This window comes from Puntigrus tetrazona, chromosome 16 (assembly GCF_018831695.1).
Source record: "Puntigrus tetrazona isolate hp1 chromosome 16, ASM1883169v1, whole genome shotgun sequence".
In the NCBI taxonomy this organism is placed as follows: domain Eukaryota; kingdom Metazoa; phylum Chordata; class Actinopteri; order Cypriniformes; family Cyprinidae; genus Puntigrus; species Puntigrus tetrazona.
Genome location: NC_056714.1, coordinates 10197762 through 10214674, shown reverse-complemented (window position 1 = coordinate 10214674; position 16913 = coordinate 10197762). Strand labels below are relative to the sequence as shown.

The following is a 16913-nucleotide window of genomic DNA, read 5'->3' as shown; positions in this document are numbered from 1 at the left end:
GCAAATGTCAGCAGCAACAAGTTGCAAAAAAATGCATCTTGTAACGAAAAAGTAAAAAAGCCATTATGTTTGCTTTATCTGCAGACTGGTTTATCAGAATTCAGTCCCAAAACATGTTTTCTTTAAAATCTGGCATGCATTCTAACCAAATGAACAGCTCTACCTGCTTGGCCGTTTTTAAATAAAAAGACTTAAAGTGAGTAAAACTATTTTTGCTGTCACATTAAAATTTAAACTGAGATTCCAACTAAGTGAATTGGTATCTATGAATTTATAGAAATATCTCATCATAACATTTTTGTTTAATCTGCTGTAACCGCTGTCAGTATTAGGGGTAGTTGCTTATGCTTATTTACAAAAATATACAAATTCATACAAAATCGCCACCTCGTAAAATAGTTTTCTAAAGAGATTGGGGATGTAAGAGCCCTATAATTTCACTGATCTGATTTTATATATTTTAGTAAGTGGAATTGATTCTGCCTCAAAATCCTCTCAATCCTTTGAGAATATGACATTTTTTATACATGTGTATACCTTTGTGGTCTGTACAAACTCCTCACAGGTGCATGGCTCATCTTCAGGCAACATACACAGCGTAGTTGTGCTCATTTCCTGGAGAACAGCATCAATTCTAAACTCCACCAGGTCATTCACTCTTTGCAGCAGAAGCTCAAGGTCCTCTGTGAACAAGGAGAAATAACCCTTTCATTTCAAATATCCAATCATATGGGGCCCATTTACAAATGTCTCGTGTACACAATAAGGCTGTGGGCATCCCTTTGTCCACACTAATGCTTGTTTCTGAATGGCAGTAAATCCTAACAGGCATATTCCTGCATAAAATAGAAAGCCTTCCAATAAGAGAGGAAGCTGTTTTAATAGCATTGTACGGACCAGTAGACATTAAACGTTCAAAAAGTATATAATTGGATGTCCATATACTAAACTTGTGTGATCATGTGATCAGGGAGATGATCTGTAAAGTGAAGTCTCTCACCAAGTCCAGTAGTGATTCGATTGAGGTATTTGTCTATGTTTAGAGAGGTCCAGCTGAGGGATGTCAGACCGGGCAGGATGGCCTCATCTACTTTAGTCACATGTGGCATGAGCAATTGTTCAAAGGCTGGCTGGATCTTAGACCTCACCCTGGAGTTCTCTCTCACCATCAGCTGAAGCAAGGAACAAATAATACAACAGCACACAAGCAAAGAAAAAAAAAACAATACAGAATATCAATGAAAGAAAACATTAATAACACTTTCACACTGTATGCATGTGCTTATTTGTGAATAAAAGCCAACATTTGCATAAAATAAAGATTTTGTCTCTTCAGAATACTTGAATTGAATTCAGATATACCTGAAGTTTATTGTAGTTCTTTTTAAAACATCCTTTTTCTGCTGCAAGATGGCTGCAAAAGGTGGAATCTCCAGGCCCATTCCTAGAATGCAGTCTGTTTCTCGAATCTGGGTCAGAATCTGGGGGTCAAAGTTAACATACAACTCCCCGGTTTCTGGACTCTTGACGAGCAAAGAGGCTCGTGAGGCCAACTTTAACTGCTTCAACCTACAGACAAGTAGATGAATACGATTGCTTGTTTTGTTAAAAAAAAAAAAAAAAATTACATTCAATTGTATATCTGTAAAATGACCAGAATTGATTTCTATAAAAATATATATTCTATAAATATAAATTTGAAAAGGTCTACAATCTTAAAAGAGGAAAAGTATAATATATAAATAAATGAACAATAAATGAGTCATTAAAACAGTTCTTATTTTGACTCTACAAGACATCTGACCTGTGCCATCCAGCTCTGATGATAAAGCACCTCAAACTCTAGCAGCACCTTGGCCACCCGGTTGTAATTACGAATGATGGGTTTGGCATCTGGGGTGCTGAGTAGCCCAGGCATCTGCTGGAAGAGATCCATGGGCTCCTGGATGCAGCTGTACAGCTGCCGAGCCCAGAGGATCTTCCCTGAGATCGGAGGGAGATCTGGAGCAATGGGGGGGTCTGTCTTTTGCTTGGTGTAAATTCGAGAGATCATCTCAATGTCCCTTCCAAAGTTTTGCAGAATTTTCCGGTACTTCTCGCTGATGCCCAAGTCTGGGATGTCAAGCCTTGTGATATGTTTACAGTTGTAAAAAAAAGAAGAATTTTAACTAAATGTTGTTCTTTTAAACATTTAAGGAAACAAGTCAAATGAACCTTAAAAAATATATAATTTCTACAAAAATATTATGCAGCACAACCATTCACTACTATTATAATAATAAATGTTTCTTTAGCACCAAATCAGCATATTAGAATCTGTGAAAGATCATGTGACCAAGAACAACAGAATAATGACTGCTGATAATTCAGCTCCGCATTAACATTTTTAAAATTAAACTGAAAATTAAAATTAATTTCACATTATTACTGCATTTTTGCTCACAATAAATGCTGCAAAAGAAACATAATTCTTTTTATTCTTCTTTTCTTAATATGTGCTTTATAAGTACTAATAGACAGCCAATATACATGTATACATTTTTTTTTTAATTATAAAAAAAAAAAAAAATAGACACCAATCCTCACTTGCATATATTCTACATGGCCATATTCTTAATCGTACCCAGTGCTAAACTTAACAACTACCTAACTGACTATTACTAAGAAGTAATTAGATTTTTACTGAGGCAGAAAAGTCATAGCTAATGGATAGAATCAACCCTTAAAATAAAGAGAGGTGAAGAAAATACCTTTCAAATTTCTTGAGCACATATAAAGCCCTCTCAGTATTTTGAATTCTGTCAAAGGTGTTGTCCATGAAATTTCTCAGTTGGTTCTAGAAAGAAATAGTTATAGTAAGTATAATAAGATATTTTATAGCGATAAATACAAAACTGAAAATGTACTTACATGAAGTTCACTGGTTTGTTTACAAAATTCATCATAGTCCTGATCAAAGTCTGTCCTTCTTTGGTCCAGAAAACTGTACTGTTTTTTCTTCATGGTCAACACAATGGCCTGGATATACAAAGCACAATATAATCACTAACACATAATAGTTTAACACTAATAACACACACTTATTTATTTATTCAACCACATGTAGTTCAAGATTGTTTGTTAATTGGCATATGGATCATAAAAAGAAATGTTTAAGAATACAGCTTTTTTTAAATAACAAACCCAGCTGTCGCTTCTGAACTCCGGTATGGACAGTAAAAAGTCCATAAAAGTGGACTATACAGCTCGTGCACTATACGTCGTCCGAAGCCACGTGTTCCTTAGAACTATTTAAAGCTGCAGTCCGTCAATTTTAATGTTAACCATTGTGAATTGGGCTTAAGGTGATAGTTTTGAACACTGGTTAATAACGTACTCGCTTTAATATTGATTTTGATCATTTTTAACCAAAAAAAGTTACGCACTGCAGCTTTAAGTATCCAGGCTTGGAATGACACAAGAGAAGGTAATACATTAGGATAGTCATTTTTGAATGAGGTATTCCTGTAATGCCTTTTAACGGAACAACGAACAGATCTTGTACCAAAAGCATTCCCAGTTGGAAAGACAAATATTCAGTAGTTTGCTACACCAGCACTGAGGCTGTGTGTACCAGAACACCTTAAATGCCCACAGGAGCAGTTTGTTGTAAAATATTCATCGACTCCTACAGACTGTCAACTTTCACAAAGAACAGGAGTTAGCGATAGATCTTTATCAGCTTTTGTTCAATTATTCAATACTCCTGGAGCATGGAGTCCTCTGAGTCTGAACTTTGTTTCCATGGACACAAAAACGAGAGTGAATAAATAAACTTGGAATAAAGAGATGCAATGAATGTTAATGGACTCACAGTACGATATTGCTAGGTTAAAGCTACAGGTAACATTTGCCCTTTAATGCAAATCCAGGACTGACCCGCCAACTTAAACCTAGGCCTTAATGATTTTTAAATAAACCACAATACTGATCAGCGTAAAAGGGCAATTTTTACTTCTGAATTGAGGCTTTAGTTTCCATGCTGGTTAATGTGTCGTGATGAGACATGCATTGTGTTAAAACAGGTTATTCCTTTACATTTACCTCCCATTTCCCCAGCATATCTGCAGTCTGTCCGTGGTAGGCAGCAGAAAGAACAAATACCGCTTAGTCCATGTTAACAATACTTACTCCAGTCAGAAAAAACTAATTATACATTAAATCAAACCTGAATTAAAACGTTTTATGCAAACGCAGTTGTATACAGGTAAAGCAAAACAATATTCATATAATTTTTTTTATCATTCTGTATATTCTTACAATACAATAATAATGTCCATCAGGATTAAAAAGACTGTCCATCCAAATATGAACATTTTGTCATCATTTACTTACCTTAGTATCCTAAAAATTTGGCAAATTAAAAAAGTCCTTCTGTGAACAAAATATATTTTGAAGAATGAAGAGTTTCAGTTGCCATTGAAATCCTATTCAAAAATACACTAGAAGTTAATGGTGTTTGGTCATCACCATTCTTCTTAAAATATCTTCATTTGTGCTCAGCAGATGCTTTGGAACAGCATGAGTAAATGATGACAGAAAGTTCATTTTGGGTGGAATATCTATTAAATATTACGGAATAACATGTAACATTTGTAGCGAATTATCTAAAGCCAGCCTACTTTACCAGTATTCACCCTATGAGACTTACACATTACCATTATTAACAGTACATTGCAATGATTTTAGTATATTATACTCTGAGTGTATAATATGCTTCTTGTGAATATCTTACAATGACCACATAGACTGCACAGAAGTGTTTGACAACCTTTCATTAAATCTTAGGTTGTGCAATTGTTTTAGTTCACTAACAAATGCCTCATTCAAATGAAACATCTATAGGCCGCTAAAGAAGGCAACCTATCCTTACTTCAGTAATTACGCTATTATCTTCTGGGAATGTTCTTTTTGTCTTCTGCGCAAATCTAAAAATAGACCACCCTGATTACTACGTCATGGGCATGATACCTGAAATCTGGTTGCCATGGTTTCCAGTCCTCAATTTTGGAGTCCTGCAGGGCATTGTAGGTGGTAATGGTGCTAAACATGTTTAGAATTTTGTTCAGCCGCCGTTGAAATGTGTCAAACTTGCCAAAGATGTACATCTCGCTAAAGTCAAACTGGCGCTCCGAGGGATTCTCCTCCAGTTTCTGCTTGGTTTTTTGGAAATATTTCTGGTATTCCTAAAATATTAAATGGAAAGATTTGTGTTTACAAGTTATTTATCTGGTAAACACTTTTCTCTTAAATATATACTCAAAATTTTAAATGTAATATTGATCTACTATTCCACCACCTATTTGTTGTTGTCTTGTATTGATTTTTCTCTAAAAGGTATAAAGGTTAAGTGTTGTGTTTAATAGACACACAAAGAAATGCAAACAAACGGACAAGTAAATAAAACAAATGTGAAGCTTGCATTACAAAATTATAAATCATTAAATTAGTAGAAAAAATTTCAGCTGTGGAATTGTTTAAATTATCCATTTAGAGCTATTACATATTTAAAGTCAGTATTCATGCTAGCGCATATAATATTTATGTTGTCTAGTTATGTGTTCCTGTTGTGTTTATCTTTGCCTACCAGTGATGAACACCAGAGCCTTGAAGCTTAAAATATGTGTCGTTGCAAAATGTGATAGAGAAATGTATAAGAATGAAGCTGTGGGTGAAGGTTAAGTGTTGTGTTCAAAGACAGTGTTCAGCAGACATGCTCGTAGAACTTTTTTTTCTCTATTTGTCACTTAAATCTTTTTACTTGTCGTATTAAAGGCCAAGGAAAATGTAACACGTTTAGCCTTTTAAGAAATGCTGTGGTATCTAGACCTTGATCGGTATATATAAGCACATCCTCCAGCTAAATGTCGCATTGTACCTGATTCAAGCGAATAGCAGCTTTAAGCTTCTCAGATACCACTTCCTGTGGCTGATCCCATATGGTTGCTGAGCCGTTGTTTGTGATATAGGCCTTACAGGCAGTGATCATTTGATTTGTAACCTAAGGAGAAAGATGATGTTCCAGTATAAAGTATTAAGCTTGTGAAATTAAATTTGGTTATCTTGGATGTCACCTCACTCTTACCTTGACAAAAAGGGAGGTGATCTTCTCTGAGGTGTTGTAGTAACGAGAGATGCTATGGATCATACGTATTGCGTTTATAAGACCAGGAATAGCTTCTACCATGGACACCTACATAAAAATGAACAAAGAACACAGTAATATCACAGAGTGGAATAAACTCTGCATAAAGTACTCTATCTAACCAGTTATAACACACTGCTATAGGTTATTTAGGGCATTATATATGTCCCTGAATGGCACATTTATTTCTGTGATATTACAGCAGTTCTTTTATGCACCAGTTTCGATAGCTGCTAACCAGTGAATATTAATTTTTCTGAGCCAGTCGTATTTTGCCCAATATATCAATACCTTTTTGCTTGCCCAGTTTTCCTGTTATAAAATTCAAGAAGTGACTGTTCACTTATTGCCCAGTATATATATATTAACCCTAACCCTAACCTTCTTTTGAAACCCTCCACCTCCCGCAGCTCCACCTGTCTGGACTGCTAATGTTTCCACATTAGTCGCATTTTTACTGTCACTTCCAGGGCTTGATCGGGGTTTTCTCTGGGCCAACAGAGAGGGTTATTTCATAGCTGGCCAGATCAGGCTAAAGGAGTGGTTATGAATAAAGCCAGAGATTCTGTGCGTCTGGAGAGCATCAGAACATCCATATAGTTTATAGCCATACCACCAGCATTAAAAACTTTTAAAATAATTTTGCAGTATCAGCGTATCTTAAAAGCTCAGAGAAATGTGTGTGTATCTACTGGCAGTTGCAATTCACTAATTGACTGCAATGGCAAAAAAAGCAGTCTAGCCCACCAAGGCCAACTACACTAATATTGTCATGTCCACTAAAATGCTGAGACTATTCTGAAAAATGAGTATGAAAAAAGTATGATTTTATTTTTATTTTCTGAATATTTCTTTTATTTTTATAATTCAGAATACGCCTTACGGGGTTGCTGTTGTACAGCGGGTCACAGAACTTCTCAAGGGTGTACAGGTACTTCACATTGTCTTTGGCCTCATTTGCCGCATCAGTGATTCTGATGTCTAGTTCCCGCCAAACCTGGGGAGACAAATAATTTAGGGGCTGAAAATTAGGCCTAGTTAAACAGCTCAATCAAGGACGTTACTGAACTGAAAATGTGAAAATGAACTGAAAATGAAAAAGGAAACAATATTTTCCTTGTTGTTTCCAAAAATAAATTAAATTCTTAAACAAATTGCCCTCACGTTTATATGGTAAGATAAAATGCCCCAGTCTCCTTCACCAAACATCGAATAATGATATATAAATATAAACCTTCAACTAACCTTAATCAGTTTGGACTTGGCTATAATTAGAACCCCCAGCACCGCTTTGACCTCAGGGCTCTTCAGCTGGTCCAGCAGGTAGTTGAAACGGGACATGCGTTTCTTCCAGTGATCAAGCTCTGCACGGGGACCCAGATCGTCTGCCTCTTTTCTTAGCTGGTCACTCTCTGCAATGACCTTCAGAGCACAAGACAGTGTGGTTGAAAACATATAAACAACCTCACGAAGAAGTAAAAAAAATTGACAATTTCACAAGCACACCAACTCATATAATAGATTTAAAACCTGTTCAATCTGTTTGATCCATGTTTTCATGCAGGCTTCGATCTTCTCCAGAGCTTCTGTGCTATTGGCCACAGCTGTGTAATCTGAAGGGCCTTTTAATGTTTTCAAGTCAAATGTTTCACATTCTTTGAGGTTCACCTGAAATATCAGACAGTTTTCAGAGATGTTACTTTGGGTCAGAGATATTTTAGCATCCTGAATGTTAAATTACAGATTTAGGCTAAATACAAATGGAGTAATAGTTTTTACTGTGTATTGCAAGCAAGTAGATAAATAAATACACTATACCTATATATATAGTGTATACACTATATACACTATATATATATATATATTATTTTTAAGCTGTAAAGTAGCCTAAATGATGCATTTTGAGGTAATTTCAGGTTACCTGAGTTTACCTGCATTACAATCTTATGACATAGAAATTCAAAGCTAAGTAACTATAACTCCAAATAAAAACACGCAAATATCGTGGTACAATAATATTTGAAAGAATGTGCTTTTTTAAACTAACCCCACCCCCCCCCCAAACTAAAACCCACTTCCCAATACAATATAGGACATCGTAAAATAGGATATCGTAAATCCAGAAAAGAAGGATCTTGAAAGCTGAAAGATTGAAAGAGAGAGAAAACTAGCTTAGAATTTCCAATATTTCATCTGCCTGACCAAATCTACCATCCTATTCATTTTTGAGCGGCTACAAATCAATATAGCACTACATGGAGTGTGTCAGTGTCTGAATCCTTAAGTGTGTTTATGTTACTGTAGAAGTGTGCCTCTTTCTTTGTCCTTTTGTATTTGTGAGACCTTTTCCTGCAGGCTCTCCTGTGCCCCAGCTAACACAGAGACAAAGCTGTCCAGAGAGCTAATAAAGTCTTGCTTGACAGCCTGAGCCTGGGGGCTTGCTAGCTCTCCCCAGCCGTGGTTCATCTTCCTCAGAGTGGGGATGAAGATCTCTGACAGCAGCTGCTCCACGCTCTTCAGCAGACCAACACCCGTGGTGTCCAGCATGTTAAAGTTCACATCCTATAAGAGAGCAAACAGAGGGGACAGGATGATACCATGCACAAGAAGAAGAAAAGAGAAGAAGAAGAAGAAGAAAAAACTGTACTAAGACATAGCGGAGCAGGTTTACTCACAGTTTGTTGAGTTAAAACAGTAATGTCAGGATTTATGACGAACTTGAGCACAACTATTTTTGCTCATGATCCTAATGAATATGCATTTATAGGAGAAAATTTATGTCAGGAGAACATTAAAATACATAATTATTAACGCCATTAAAAAGGATGTCTTAAAGCAGGCAGTAATTTGTGCTACTCTTGGTAGATTTCACTGGTCATTATGCAAATAATCTAGCTGTGTTCTTTAATGTGTGTATTGTCAGGTAATCTCCCTTGAATAATTCTCCTCTCCCATTGGTGCTTTCATGGAATAGCGCTCTAACAATCTGGCCTAGTATTGGGAGATACAGACTAAAACTGAAAAGGTTGTTTTCGTTTTTTTTTGACACAGTCTGCAGCATTGTTATAAAAATATAATCACAAACTATCAAACTCACACACTTTTTGGCCCCATAAATATCCAAACTGCATTATTTTAACTTGGTCTGCTGAAAAGCTTTAAAAATTAATTGTAGGAAACCAATACGTATCAAATGTATCAAAAAATATGACCAGGCCAAGGAATACTTTACAGGAAAAAAATAGACACAATCCTTATATTGACATGGTTAACGGAGAGAATCTCCTGGAAAAACCTTTTCACACATTCTCTTGATTCTGTTTACCCTGTGGATATTCTCTGATGTGATAGGCTTGGAGGTGTTTGCCCGGGTGAAAAATACACAAATTCCATTGAGGGCCACATCCGTGCCTTCCGTCACAAAGACCTTGGCTTTCTTACTGCGAATCACTGAGGAGGACACGGCTACAAAAAACACAAAGACAAATGGATCTCATTGCACGTATTGTTTGACAGTGACGAGAATTGAACGAGAATCGGCATCAGGAATATTAGCAAAACGTTCAGATAATTACAGCATTACTAATGATTACTATTTTCACAAAAAAGATTGACAGGTTTTACTAACTTGCGTCCACAGGCTCTGTTTCCTGGTAGTATAAAATGAGGTGGTGAAGGCCGTTGGCAGAAAAGAACTGTTCTATTCGTTCAATCTGAAACATCAGTGATAATATTGTTGAATAAAAGCATGAACAATTCCGCAGTGCTTTCCAAAACCAAATTAAGAATGTTAGAAGTGTGTGTGTGGAATATTGTTAACCTGCGTGCCCTCCAGTATCGCATCTTCCACTTCAGCTTTCTCCAGGCCCACACATGAGGACACAATGCTAAGAACATAGTCATGTCTGCTGTCCAGCTGTGCTCTCTTGGCCTCACGCTCTTCCTTCAGCTTTTGCTGTGTTATGAAATACACCCACTTTAGCATGGACATTTGATTATTTTGCACCGACATGCATTGACGCATGGTCTATTAATGTCAAAATGGATAGGTTTAGCAGGTCGCTCTAGTACCGCAGGAGTGTTTTTAACTACTTGAATTGCTAAAAATGAAACGCCTTCAAACTTATATACATGTTCTATAATAACTATTAGACCATTAGTTAAAGCTACAGTCAATTACTGGCAGAGATGTTTTCCTCTATTGCTCTTTATTTCCATAATAACCCAACAGAATAAACCCCCGAAATGTTTTGCGGTATAGTACTGGAAGCTGTGTTGGTGACCGTGAATCTTTTTTTTCTCAAAAATATAAATAACTGATGAAAAATATTTTTGAAAACAACTTTCAATTATCTTTCAGAACCTTTAGAGAACTCTTCAAAAATAAAAAAAATAATAATAACAGTAATGACTTTTGTAAAACAATTTGAATATATGCTTTAAAATAAATTCCAAACTAATTCAATCTTAATAACTAATATCGGTTTTGGAATTTATCATTTATTAGTGTATAGAATCGTCCATGAAGGCTGGAAGTGAAAAACTGAGATTTAATTAATTATTTAATTTAATAGGATGCAATATTATAACAGAATTAGCAAGGTTTTGAGAACTTATGTTCAGTCTATCTCCTATCCTGAAAGATCTATCTCGTCTGTATTGACAGAGATAGAGATTCAGAATACAGAGGTAATGAGCTCCTAAAACGTAATGCCAGATTCTAGAAGATAAATTCTTCAAACGGTGGTACAAGAGGATGTGATGCTGGTCCTTCAAGAAGAATCACTCTCAACTTATCTGTCCATAAAGTCTATAAAAATTAGTCTTCATGTATCTCAAAATAATTTAGTATCCTATTCTTATTAAGTGAGCGGCATTTTCTTTTTTTAATTATCCAAGCAAAGTCTCTGGAGACCCCAGCTAGATTGCAATTGACTAAATGGTTACTGATGGTTTCTCACCTAATCCTTTACCTTTGTTCTTAATTATTTTGCAGTTAATGCGTCTACTCCACTTGTTTTTCATACTGCGCTCATTTCATGCCTTAACTTGTCTGCTAACTCTATTATCACATTAGCATTGCAACCATTCTCGTGGGCTCAAATAGTTTTCAGCTTTTAGTTTGAGTTAAATCTCTTTTTTGGCTCATATTATTATTATTATTATTGTTGTTGATATTTATTCATGCAAAGAGAAGAACTCAAGAACCATCTAATAATTACATCAATAAAATAAATCGCCCGAGTATCCTCTTCGTTTCTAAATCTGACCAGTTCTAAGTACTAAACAGTTTGAAGAACAACAGCAGCAACAACAAAACACTTCATTTAGGAGGTAGTCGTGCAAACAAATCAGCATCAGAACACAGTCATACATACTTTAAAAGCAGCGATCTGACTGTTCGAGATTATCGATGACTGCACTTCAGGCTTACATCTTCCAGGCTTCTTTTCATGCATGTCATCCATGAGATCTTATGTGCAGAGTTTCAGTCCCAACCCACATAACCAAAATAAGTGTATATCCAAGTGTAGAATAAAATCGAGTAAAAGTTTTGATTAGACTTTCTCCAAGTGAGAAAATGGTCGTCGAGACTGCACTCTAATCATCTGTCCAACTGACCATCACAGCAGCGTTGTATCCCTACTTTTCTCATGACAGTAAAAGCTGAAATGCTTTATGGTCCTTGTACAGAATAAAAGAAAGACAACTGAACAAAGACGTAAATGGGCAGAGCAGGCTGGGCCCCTCGTCAAAGCAGTGAGAGACAGTAAAAGTTGCTTGGCTGGGGTGCTAGGTAACACTGTAAAAAACAAAAATGAGCCAATAAACCAAGAACCATTTTGTGGGCCGGATACAGATGAACAAAAAAAAAAACGTTTGTTTCTGATGATTCGAAGCAATGTTCATTCCAGGGCATTTATTCTGTTCTGATGCAATATAGATTTCATTTATACAAATAAATAAATAAATAATACATTGGGTCACACTTTAAATTGAGTGGCCTTGACTACTATGTACTTATATTTAAAAAAATTGGGTTTGGGACAGGTTTGCTGGTATGGGTAGGTTTAAGAGTGTGTTAAACTGATATAATCGAGTCTAATTATAAATGTAATTATAGAAATTAATTTCAGACCTAATTACATATAGGTATAATGTAAGTGTAAGTACAATGTAAAAACATGTATGTACATAATAAATGCATTGTACCAAATTATTAATTTAAATGTAAGTACATGGTAGAAAGGCCAACTAATATAAGGTGGGACCAAACATTGGTATCAAACCAAATACACGTCAATAATCAGAAACCTATGAATAAGAAACGTATAATCTGTATCCTAGCACAAACAGACAGACACACATATAGATAGATAGATAGATAGATAGATAGATAGTTTTTAACATTGAAAATATTCCCAAACAAAGCCACAGTACAGCCAGTACAGTACAGAAACATTTTGGAAATATTTTGGTTATTTAAAGTCAGTCATAAAGATAGTGAAATTTCCTAATTAATAACTTAAATTAAATTCCTTTATCGTTAATCCTTGCTTCCAAAAATAATAAATAATAATAAAAAAGTCTGTGTCTATTTCAGGTACATAACATGAGAGACATAGGTAAGAAACAAAAGATAATCACGTCAGTGTGGAGACTAGTATTGAATTATCAATAGCAATTTCTTGTTGATGAACCAAGCTATTCTAGTCTATGCTATTTCTAGCTGATTTATGAACAAAAACGTCACCAAACATTATCAGAAAGGTGCCTGCATATATAAATCACAATAAGCAAAGTCCTAATTTTATAACAAAATTCAAGTCATGAACATCATTTTGATGCTCGTAAGATATTAATATGCAGCAAATTAAGAGTTTGTTGAGTCAAAAGTGACAGTTAATACCGATTTAATAATTTAATAAAGTGTGAACATTGTCAACAGAATCTAAGAAAACATTTTAGTCAGTATCGCACCGATAAATAGTAGTTGAACAAATGTTGGATATTCGGTTATATTCTCTGATACAACAATAATCCGATATCAAATAAAGCACCTCATATATTCTCTAATATATCATCAATTAGGTCTCCAATTTGATTCATAAATGTGTTCATATACAAGTTTAAGTGCTTCGGGTGACATATGAGCCCAGGAGACAGATAAATAACCAGCATTCAGCCCATTTAATCTCCCTGACACCTACTGTCCCTGTGCTGTTCTCATCCACCACAACTCTTCAGCTGTAAAGGTGGCAGGTGAGAGCTCAGCTTAGCACTGAATTTTTCATGCATTTTGTCCCGGCAGTGGTGAGCTTGCTTTGAATTCCAATTCCAAGTCCTGACACCACCTATTAGATGTTTCACTTATTGGACAGAATCGGTATTTCAGGGCTAGAAGTCATACATATGAAATCCACAGATTAAGCATTGACAGCTGTTGCTTATTATTTCATATATATATAAGCATGATATGGCCATAATTATATGCTAATTAACTGGCAGATGCGGCATGCATACGCCAGCATTTTCATATGTGAAAACACATCACTTTTTGTTCACGATCTGTTTTTGCAGTGCTGTTGTGTTAGTATAATGGCAGCATGATGGCCAGTAACAGAAATCTTATATAAGCCTATTTCTTTTTTCAAAGATTTTTTCTTTTAAATTAAATAAAATAAATGTATAATTAGCATATATGAAACACTACTGACTGGCACACTAAATTGAATTCAATGATTTTATTCTACTGACATTCACTTTTTTTGTTCACAAAAAATATATAAAATATTCACACATATTCATATTAATAATACGCTCATCAACAAAATCTTAAGACCAAGGGAAACATTACAAGTATTCATATTTCACGGTGGTAAATCAAAAGAAATGCCAAAAGAAGAAACAGAAGACAAAAATAGAAAATAGCCAAATTATGGAAAACTGCATTTAAACTCAAACAAGCTGATCAAAAGATTAAGACCATAGTTTTAAAAATTCAAATCTGCACAAAAATATAGCCTTCATGTCATTGTTCCTTTGGCAAGTAACGTTGTCTTTTCCATCAGGAAATAATGACAGTGTTACTGCCTGAAGAACAATGACATGAAAGACATAAATTTGTGCAGATTTTAACTTTTTAAGGCTACGGTCTTAAACTTTTAAGCCTGTTTGAATATAAATGCAGATTTTTAAATAATATTTTATATTTTTTGTCTCTTGGTCCTAGAAGCGGTCTTTTAATATGTTTTTTTGTCCATCCATTGTTTGTCCAAACAAAATTAAAGCTATTAAATGATGTCATTTTTTACATTTAAGGTTACGAAATTATCATCGTTTTTTTTTGCTGTTTTTGCACTAATTATTTACTTTATTTCTTCATTTACTTATTTACTAATGCATTATAAAGGTATTCATATATGTAGGTTTGTATTTGTTTTTTTTATATATATTTTTTAACCTACAGATAAAATACATAATAATACTTGAAAATCTGTCATGTGTTTTAAAGTAATATAACTTTAATAGCAATTATTTCCAAGATCATTTAGTGTTACCAAATTTATCCCTGGACTTTTGTTACAAGGAGTCTGTTCCTCTAAAATGTGCTGCTGCTTTGGCCAAAGCTTTAAAATAAATGACCAACATAGAAACATGTCTGAAACAGGTAACAGACTCTAAAGTCAAGTGAAGCCATCCGGATGACAATAGGGGAAAAAGGTGAAGATTTATAGTCCAATGTGGGGTCAAATGCCACAGCAAACAGGGACTAACAAGCCTGGGCAAGCAGAGGCATACATAACAATTGACCTGTGTAGCTAATGGGAGTGATTATTTAGCGTGGGAATGACAGATCAGTGTTTCCTCAACCATGTCTGGCAAAACAACTGGAAATAAATGATAAGGCCTGAATGCGAGCCATCGCCTAGCAACGCAACACACAAGACAAATAAAAGATAACCTTAGTGGAAGAAGATTTTCCAGATGAACAGAAAGCGTCGATCTCCTGACAAATATGACAGTTCATGTCAACACAGAGTGGCGTGCGACTCATGTTAGAGTGATTTCAGAGCAAATACAACGTAATCAGAATCATTTCAACTCTTTTTAGTTTGGATGTAACACCTTTGGAATCGTATGATCATGAAGTGCCGCAATAAATAAGACAAGTCGAAACTATACCTAAAAATCAACGTTCTGCTTGCAAGAACACTTGAAGATCACCTTCGCATGCACTTCCACATTTTCCAGAGAATTGTATTGATGCTTTTTAAACACACACAATACTATATACTCAATAGTAAACATGAACAAACAAAAAAATTGCCACTAAATTAAACTAAAAACAGAACAATGAATATTTTCCCCCTTTATGAAAACATGATAACCCTACCAAGTAGGCAATACTCGGCTCTTGTAAGATGCTTTATGCCTTCAGTGTTTCTTTTCGAGTTGTTTATCATCAAATGTGCGTTCGTAAATTGGAAAGAGAAATAATAAATTGAGCAATAACATGTTCTAAATAGAACTACCTATGGATCCTGCTCTGCACTGTTGCGATCCGACAGACAGTGCAAACCTGATAAGCAAAGGTTCGTCTTACCTTGTTTTGAAAGTCGGGTGTACTAGGCAGCATTTTTAAGTGCGGCCGAGTGCTCGAATCATTTCCAGTTTAATTAAATGCTGCATGAGATCATATAGAGCTGCGTGGCATGCTAAACGTCTGAAATGGTGCTCTAAAATTGTTTCATTGCTTCACTGGTTCTCTATCCTCTGGTGTTTTCTACCCATCTGTGCTCTGGGTAGTCACCAGAAGAGGTCTCGATACCTTCTCAGATATCAACTATAAGGCTAAATGGACCATTGTTGTTAAGTCTACAGTTACAGACAGAGTGCCAGCCCTCTGAAGGATGAGAGGAAATGTTTACACTTCCTCCCAATCTAACACTTTATTCATCAGTCAGACAACGGCAATACAAGTCAGCCATTCATTCGTACTGTGAAGGAGCATAATGGGATCCCCCAGTAACACATGACCGTTCACAGCTTGTTGAACTGACCAGCAGGCTCATGAATGTGAATGAACTGTATTATAATCAGATAGAAACTAGGTTTAGAATCTTTTCGTTTACACGAAATAGACAGGATTTGTATTATTGACAGCTGTAATTGTGTGAGGCGGCTTTGAAACTATCTGCAAATGAATTAATGAATAAATGTATTGCCGTACGCTAGGTTTCTATGCCATTACTAAGGTTTTTTTGGGGGTGGTTAATTAATGCATTGCTAGGAAGTGCTGTTGGTTGTTAGATTGCTTTTTACAGGCTCAGCTCTAAAGTTAACCCTCACATTTCTATGGCACATTGTTCACATTTATAACCGGGTGACTATGCACCTAAATGCTTCATATTTTGTACATATCCCCCTAAATGTATGTGTGTGCAATTAAAATAATGACGCAAGGCATAGCCTCCCAGATATAACTATTGCATTACATATCAGAGCCTTCTTTTTTACAATCATTAATTGTAAAATGCAGTAAAACGAGACATTACATTGCTTTAGATACAGTGAAAAGCTCTTACATCTCTTAATCAATCAATGAGCATTAAAAAGATTTCTGAGAAGAGCAAGTCCTTTATTATTCATTGCTCTCTGAAGCCATCGCCCGCCTTTCCTATATATAATGACCAATTAAAAGCCATCGAACTCATATGGTACTATA

The 16913-nt window shown here is 35.4% G+C and overlaps 1 protein-coding gene across 1 annotated transcript in view; it reads right to left on the bottom strand.

The window, feature by feature from the left end:
• dnah5 (dynein, axonemal, heavy chain 5) overlaps nucleotides 1–16913 on the bottom strand; it is an 89275-nt gene that overhangs the window by 70277 nt on the left and 2085 nt on the right. The window contains 19 exon segments of the mRNA XM_043261668.1: nucleotides 538–683; nucleotides 1001–1172; nucleotides 1363–1391; nucleotides 1394–1544; nucleotides 1546–1569; nucleotides 1805–2126; nucleotides 2751–2836; nucleotides 2911–3018; nucleotides 5011–5042; nucleotides 5045–5225; nucleotides 5918–6040; nucleotides 6125–6232; nucleotides 7068–7181; nucleotides 7430–7606; nucleotides 7715–7852; nucleotides 8528–8746; nucleotides 9510–9649; nucleotides 9813–9897; nucleotides 10005–10139. Of these exon segments, the coding sequence (XP_043117603.1) occupies nucleotides 538–683; nucleotides 1001–1172; nucleotides 1363–1391; nucleotides 1394–1544; nucleotides 1546–1569; nucleotides 1805–2126; nucleotides 2751–2836; nucleotides 2911–3018; nucleotides 5011–5042; nucleotides 5045–5225; nucleotides 5918–6040; nucleotides 6125–6232; nucleotides 7068–7181; nucleotides 7430–7606; nucleotides 7715–7852; nucleotides 8528–8746; nucleotides 9510–9649; nucleotides 9813–9897; nucleotides 10005–10139 (2490 nt within the window).